Below are 8541 nucleotides of genomic sequence, written 5' to 3'. Positions count from 1 at the left end.
TTTCACTCAACATAATACCCTCCAGTTCCATCCACGTCATTGCAAATGGCAAGATCTCATTCCTTTTGATGGCTGCATAATATTCCATTGTATATATATACCACATCTTCTTTATCCAGTCATCTGTCGATGGACATCTTGGCAGGAGAGAGAGAATCTTAAGCAGGTTCCACACCCAGCACAAAGCCCGATGCAGGTCTGTCTCATGATCCCGAGATCATGACCTGAGTTGAAATCAAAAGTCAGACACTTACTGGACCAAGCCACCCAAGCACCCCTGTTTATCTTTTTGAGTATATAATAGATGAGATACACATGGTACAAAATTTAGAAGTCTATATTCACATTTTAAATAGTGATTAAGAATCATAATGTACAGATAAATATAACATGTTAAATGTGATTTTTCTTTTCCCTTCCCCTCTTCTTCTTTGAAAATAGAGGGAGTTCGTAATATTTCTAATCAGCTTTCTATAACAATCAAGATTGATCGGGAACATCTAGACATGAGAAACTATGCTAAGCAGAAAGGTTGGTGGGATGGTAAAGAGGAGTTTGATTTTGCTGCAACATACTCTTATCTTGACACAGCCAAGATGATGATTTCACCAGGCAGATACTGTGAAGGCTACAAGCTTCTGAATAAACACAAAGGTAATTTTGTCACTGAAATAATATCAGAATGAAAAATTATATTTTGCCTGTGTATAATGTGGGTATGATAAAATCTGGTTTTGAAGGAATTATTCTTAGTAAAGATACAGTTTTATTAAACTGAAATTTTGTAAACTAATACAAGCTTTTTTTCTTGAGATGAGTGAAGTGCTGTATAATTCTGAGAGGATAATAATTCTTTTTGAATGACAGGTTTAGATTCACAATCCTCTGACCCCTTTTTTCAGTTTTTACTAATATTCTTAAACAAAATTGGGATCATTTTTCTCTCGCTGTGTCTGTCTCTGTCAGATAAATAAAATCTTAAAAAAAAAATAAAGATTTTATTTTTTGACAGAGAGAGAGAGATAGTGAGAGAGGGAACACAAGCAGGGGGAGAGGGAGAGGGAGAAGCAGGCCTCCCGGCGAGCAGGGAGCCCAATGTGGGGCTCGATCCCAGAACCCTGGGATCATGACCTGAGCTGAAGGCAGACCTTAACAACTGAGCCACCCAGGTGCTCCTCATGTGAAAGGTTTTTTTGGGTTTTTTTGTTTGTTTGTTTTGTTTTTTAAAAGATTTTATTTATTGAGAGGGAGAGAATGAGAGAGAAAGAGAGCGAGCACATGGTGGGGGAGGGTCAGAGGGAGAAGCAGACTCCCCACTGAGCAGGGAGCCCGATGTGGGACTCGATCCCGGGACTCCAGGATCATGACCTGAGCCGAAAGCAGTTGCTTAACCAACTGAGCCACCCAGGCGCCCGTGAGAGGTTTTTTTTAATAAGGTTTCTTAATGTTAGTCATTTTATAAATAGGTTATTTAGACTTTTTTTTCATGTAGATGGGTATGTAGGAAATGCTAAAATGTGTTATTCTAAGGAATTTTAGATTTACTATTACTGTAAAAGTAGAGACTGAGTAGCAGTTGCAGCAGTACCTATTCCCATTTGTTAAAAGCTATCGGGCTGGACACTGTGCTAAGTGATTGCATTATCTTCTCTAAGGACCTATGTGAAGTAGGTATTATCTTCATTTCACAAATGAGGAAACTGTGCTCTTCATTTATCTCCTCTATGAAACTGAAAAAAAATGGACTCTCTTATTTGAGCTTATATTTCTCTCAGCACCTAGTTCAGTGTCTTGCACTAGTATGTTGTATGTGTTTAATACGTTTTTTTTTGATTAAGTTAACAAAGGATTGTTAGTTAAATTAAATTAAATTGTAACTTACAGATAATTTAACAAAGATCACTGTTGTGTACTTTTTTCTGGCAATAACTTAGAGGTTCAGGACATAAATTAGGAAGTATTCCTAAAAAAATGAAGAAGAACAACACATAATTAAGGTAGAGAGGAAAATGTCAAGAATCCTAGGGTTTAACTGGGTTATTGGACAAAATAGAGAAAAAAATAGAGGTAATTATAAATTAATTAGCTACTGCATCATAGTAATTAATTCTGTTATTTTTAACTACAAAATAGCTGGATTATATATAGATTTAAAATGAATGAATGCATGATTATAGCAAGAGTTGCATCTGACCTGAAACTTCTTTTTCTCCCCAAGTATAACGTACAGTTCATCCAGCTTTCTGTGCTTGCCAAAAGAATAAATGTCTTTCCAATACTTTCATAGAAAATTGTCTGGTAGTACATTATAGTTAATTTTTCCTATGATTTTTCTAGGTGGAAGAGCCTACCCTTCTTCTTTCCAGCTACCTGATAGCTATTAACTGTGCTGCATGTATATCCAAATTGTATCTATATTCACTCATGTATTTTAAATAACTAGTTTAAATTGCAGTGAAATTGCACCCTGTGTTTTGCATTCATTTTACTGAACCCTGCTACTGCAGTCTCAGTACTTATTCAATGCTTGCTAGTGGATTACTTATAGCTATCCTACTCAAGTGATCATGTAAATCCTCCCTTCATTTTGAGAATTGTAGGTTTTGAATACAGAAAACATTTTCATAATACCTGTATTATCGCAGCGTTATGGTTCTGACACTGTTTTCATTAAAACTTGCCATTTATAGGAATTTAGATTTGAATCATTTTAAAATCTCACTAGGTGCAGAAACTATGTGTCTGATAGATAGGTGTGAATGGTAGGCTTTTGCTTTATTGTTTAGTTTTAATGTTAAGGGCTGTTTTCAGATACACCCTCTTTTTTTCTTCCTGCATTTTCTCAAAATTAATGAAAGATTTGTTCTTATAACAAGTTATCTATAAATTATTTTTCTTGAATTTGAAGTCATAGCTATCCTAAGGAGAAATGGAAAATTTGCTATTAACATGAAATAGTAATGTATATGATTGACTGAGGGTATAATATTAGATTATTTTATATGGAAGTCAATTTTATTTTAATTTTAAATGTCACAGAATCACATTTTTAGTACAGACTTGCTGTAAGCTTTTTTCTTTTAATTATTCCCTTATATCATGGGAATGGAGGGAGGAAATTCTTGCTTTTCATGCTCTCTTTGTCTTTGTGAGTTATTTCATTTTTTATTCCTGTACTGTTATTATAGTAGGGTATTAGGAGAGAGGAGACAAATACCTGTGGTCAACCAACTGTGTTAAATGAAAGTTATTTGTTTCTTTAGAATGAATTTTAATGCAATAGTTAAACATTTCCAATATAAAGTATGTGAAAATATCTGATGGCAGGAACTATATGTTTTATGGTTTTTTTTTTAACTGTACTTTTATAATATAGGTCTATCATGTTCGTTACTATTATTGAAAAATTGATACTACTTGAGGGTAAAAAGGGACTGATGGGAGGCTCAATACTGGAGTGGTTAAAAGCACTGAGCTGGACTTCTGCTTCTGGTTATCAAGGAATAACTAGTATTACACTAACCTCCCCCCCAGAATAACTATAAAAGCTGGAGGAATAAAAACAACTGTTTGAAGGTATAGGTGAACACCCAAAACAGTTAGGACATGAGGGCCTAGATCCAAGAGATTGAGAAAAGATTAGCTATACTCTGAAAAGCGCCTGACCTTCTATGTCACAATTTCTCCTTAAAGCAATTTTTGACTTCTAAGCAGCACAAATGTAGGATGAGATATTGAGAAATCAAGACAAAAGTAGTTGCTAAGAGCCTAAAAAGCTAAGTAGAGATTTGGGAATCTCACAAGGCCTTAGGGACACACTTAGATCTAATAGCCAACCAGGAAGAGGCCTGGGAAATATCCCAGGCTTTCAGTTGAGACCCCAGAAAAGCTACAATAGGGAATAGACCAGTCTCAACTGGATCAATAGGTAATCTACTTATATTCTGTCTGTTTTCCAGAAGAAAATTAAATCCTCTGTTGAGGAAAACATCATGAAGAACTTCTATAAACTTTCATCCATAGTGTCCAACATTCAATAAAAAATTATCAGACATGCCAAGGAATAAGACTAAGTGACTGAAAACCAAGAGAAAGCAGACAGTAGAAAGTGACCCACTGGTATCCATAAACTAGCTTCATCAGACACAGACTTAAATTAGTATGTTTTGGGTGGGTGGGTGGCTCAGTCGGTTAACCGTCTGCCTTTGGCTCAGGTCATGATCTCAGGGTCCTGGGATCAAGTCCTGAGTCAGGCTTCCTGCTTGGCGGGGAGTCTGCTTCTCCCTCTCCCTCTGCCCCTCCACTCATGCTCTCACTTTCTCAAATAAATAATTTTTAAAAATTATCTTTATGATCATGTTGCAGTAGTTAAAGTTACATTCTTGCCAGTTTTGTTGGAAAAATTACACTGGATTTAGTCATTGTTCTAAGAATTAGCATATTAAAATTCTAACCTAAATTTTGTTGACTATAAGCTTATATAAATTTATTTTTGTAATATTATTATTTCATTTTAAAGACCTAATCAGTCCTTTTCCTCCACTATTTACCGTGAAATTTTGATTCTTATTTTAAATGTGCTGCTTTAAATGGCTATTTTCTTTTTTTTTTTTTTTAAGATTTTATTTATTTGAGAGCGAGAATGAGAGACAGCATGAGAGGGAGGAGGGTCAGAGGGAGAAGCAGACTCCCTGCCGAGCAGGGAGCCCGATGCGGGACTCGATCCCGGGACTCCAGGATCATGACCTGAGCCGAAGGCAGTCGCTTAACCAACTGAGCCACCCAGGCGCCCCTAAATGGCTATTTTCTAGTACCATTTTCTTTTGATAATGAGAATTTCTTGTATTTATTCAGGGGAAGGCTTTTAAACCTATTCTGAAACTCTTCAGGAAAGATCCGTTTTTGAATTGTTAACTGTGGTCACCCCAACTGAAATTGGACCAGGGGACTTTCACTTCTTTACATTCACAGAGCTACATATCTATGTCAAAGTGCATCAATATCTATCTCTCTGTTTCTCCATTTCCTAGGACAGTGCGTGGCATTTAGTAGATGCTCAGTAAGTATGTACTGAATGAATGAGAACTAAACAGAGAAAAAAACCATTCTTGTCTTTAGAGAATTTATAATCTAATGGCAGAGATAGGACCAATATATACAAAAGATCAGGAATGCTTATAGGAAAGGAGAACCTTATTCCAATTAAGCTTAATGGTAAGTTTTAATTTGAAGGAGTTTAAATTTGATTCAGGGGAATTGAGAGTCAAATTTTTGGGAAGAGAATTATGACATGTTAGAAGAAGGTATTTGGGCTACTTTTGGAGGACTGCATTGTGTAGGGATAAGATTATTCATCTTGTTATTAGGAGTTAGATCTGGAACCACATCTTTGACTATGGAAATGTATAGCAAGGAGCAGAGCTGTCTGAAGGCATGATTGGCTTTTTAAATTTTTTGGTGGAAATACCTTGCAAATACGGAATTCTGAGGGTCTCTGTAACAATGGTCATGTTGTGTTTGCTAAAGAGAAAATAGATTTTTTTCTATTTTTCTAAAATAAAAAACTTAAAATATCAAACTTCACATATGAAAACAGAAAACAAAATATAATGCAATCTATTTTCATCACACACAATGGACATTTAAGTTTTTTAAGTAGTCCAGCAGAATTATGTTCATAAAAATTCTATTAACCAGGGACACCTGGGTGGCTCAGTCGGTTAAGTGGCTGCCTTCGGCCTGGGTCATGATCCCAGGGTCCTGGGATCGAGTCCCACATCGGGCTCCTTGCTCAGCAGGGAGCCTGCTTCTCCCTCTCTCTCCCTCTGCTTGTTCTCTCTCTGTCAAATAAATAAAAGTCTTAAAAAAAAAAAATTCTATTAACCAATAATGTGTTTTGTCTCCTTCATTCCCACTCTGGTTACAATTCACACTTTCAGATAAGGGTATTAAAGTCAGGTACAGAAATTATTATAGGAAAAGTAGTATATTATTTTATAAAGAACATCTTGTATAATATTGGAAACCAAGCACAATATTCTCTTAATATTTTGTTCCCAGAATGGATAGACTCAGATAGTAGTTACTGATATTGTCAGTTCACTGCTAACTAAATACATCTGAAAAATTTTTGTTAAGGGCAACAAGACTGAGCATATTTTGCATTTTTTATTCCTTCTTAAGAAGTTACGATTTTGGGTGGGAGGATGGGTTGGCCTGGTGGTGGGTATTGAGGAGGGCACGTTCTGCATGGAGCACTGGGTGTTGTGCACGAACAATGAATCATGGAACACTTCATCTAGAACTAATGATGTAATGTATGGGGATTAACATAAGAATAAAAAAAAAATAAAAAAAAAAAAAAGAAATTACGATTTTGGGCACCTGGGTGGCTCAGTTGGTTAAGCGACTGCCTTCTGCTCAGGTCATGATCCTGGAGTCCCGGGATCGAGTCCCACGTCAGGCTCCCTGTTCAGCAGGGAGTCTGCTTCTCCCTCTGACCCTCCCCCCTCTCATGCTCTCTCTATCTCATTCTCTCTCTCAAATAAATAAATAAAATCTTTAAAAAAAAAAAAGTTACGATTTTACCTGATAAATGGTTTTGAGACTTTGTATTTTATATTTTCTAAAAAAATCTTCATTACAACAGTGGAATGAAACTAATATTTGTGATACAAGGTTTGTTTAGAGTCAATCTCTAATTCATACCTAGACTATTATCTCATGTTATATATTATCAATATAGAGAAAGCAGCTCATATTTACAGTATATCAATCTACAAATTCATATGGATTTGATGATTTTTAAAATGATTTCCCTAGGAAATATAACTTTTGAAACAATGATGGAAATTCTCCGAGATAAACCAAGTGGCATTAATATGGAGGGAGAATTCCTGACCACTGCAAGCATGGTTTCTATTTTACCTCAAGACTCCAGCCTTCCTTGCATTCACTTCTTTACTGGGACTCCTGATCCTGAGAGGTAAAGTCATAGAATATTGTAAACCAGCAAGGGGTCAAGGAGTGGGGTAGTCATTAGTCTGTTGGTGATTTTGCCAGGCTAAATTTTCTTACACAAACATGACAATAATTTTTGGATGCATTTTCTGTTCAGGTTGTAGTCTGCCATTTCCATATGCACATAACTGCCCTAACTATTCTCATTTTTATAGGAGAATATGTTAATAGATTCTTGTATGCAGTTATCCCTACTCTCTTTCCCCAAATATATTTAAGATTGTCAAGAAAAGAAAAGTAGATGGTTTTCTTTTGTAGATTCAATATTACAATATTAGATGATTAATAACAGTAAAAAGATTAAATGATGTAGTTGAGCTGGATTTAGATGGTTACTTATCTGCTCGTATCTAGAAAATACATGCATATAAAGTTTAAGCTATCAGTAGTTGAAGTTATATCTAAAGTAGGATTTGTACAGACTATCTTTAGTCATTAGTGTCTCTCATAGAACTTAATGTACATTACATTATAGTATTATGTACATGTACATGTACATATACGTTATCTTATAGTCACTGTCTCCTAGTGTTATGGTCTTTCATGTTATTAAAGATATTTTCAAGAAGATGGGATGAGACTCATGAATACCTTAATACTGCTGCTGATTTTCATGCCAAATCCTAATCCTCAATCTATAACACTGAGGACTGTTCCTACCCTTCAACTGTGGAGTTTGCAGTAGAAAATGATGAACTATAATTTCACTTGGCACTGTTTCTGTGCCAGCCCCTTTGTTAGGTTCATGGGAATACTAAATAAAGTGTGCTCCCCAGCCCCAAAGGAGAGCCCAGTGTACCAGGAAAGACAGACATGGGTATAACTAGTATGACAGGAACAACTAGTATGTAACAAATTAATAGAGACTAGAGGGAATCTTAAAAGATTTAGAATAATGCTGAATATTTTTATATCCCCACAAGCCAATTTAATGAAGACTTTTTCTTCTAGATCGATTTTTAAGCCTTTCATATTTGTACCAAATATTCCACCACTATTGGATACCAGTTCACCAACATTTGAACTTGAAGATCCAGTTAAAAAGAAGCCACGTTTTCAGTTTAAGCCTGACAGAAGACACCCACTCTACCAAAAACATCAACAGGCATTGGAAATAATAGATAAAAAGGAGGTATGATTAAATTATATTGTTTTATCATTAAGAATGGTTTCAAGTATGATTCAATCCACATTTTGAACTTCAGAATTTCAGCTTTCTTTCCTTCCTTCATCAAAATAGGTTTAAAAATAGTTTAGATGTTTAGATTATAGACCTGTAATTGAAGGTTAAAAATAATGATTAAGAATGCATTGTGAGCCTTTCCGCGCTACCCAGGGAAGTGTCCATATGGCATTGTTTTGCGTTCCCGTCGTAACTTAAAGGGAAACTTTCACAATGTCCGGAGCCCTTGATGTCCTGCAAATGAAGGAGGAGGATGTCCTCAAATTCCTTGCAGCAGGAACCCATTTAGGTGGCACCAACCTTGTCTTTCTAATGGAACAGTACATCTACAAAAGGAA

The 8541-nt window shown here is 35.7% G+C and overlaps 1 protein-coding gene across 1 annotated transcript; it reads left to right on the top strand.

Annotated features, from left to right (window-relative positions):
* The first annotated feature begins 408 nt into the window (after positions 1–408).
* On the top strand, positions 409–8535 carry LOC145715807 (secernin-3-like). Its single transcript, XM_081811595.1, has 3 exons — positions 409–654; positions 6823–6985; positions 7972–8535. Exons 1-3 carry the CDS (start codon positions 507–509, stop codon positions 8156–8158), a joined length of 498 nt encoding a protein of 165 aa, XP_081667721.1. The 5' UTR covers positions 409–506; the 3' UTR covers positions 8159–8535.
* The last annotated feature ends 6 nt before the right edge of the window (positions 8536–8541 follow it).

Source organism: Leptonychotes weddellii, unplaced genomic scaffold (assembly GCF_054177405.1).
Source record: "Leptonychotes weddellii isolate Sample4059 unplaced genomic scaffold, ASM5417740v2 HiC_scaffold_8737, whole genome shotgun sequence".
In the NCBI taxonomy this organism is placed as follows: Eukaryota; Metazoa; Chordata; class Mammalia; order Carnivora; family Phocidae; genus Leptonychotes; species Leptonychotes weddellii.
The sequence above is the reverse complement of the archived record's forward strand: the minus strand, read 5'-3'. Positions and strand labels throughout refer to the sequence as shown.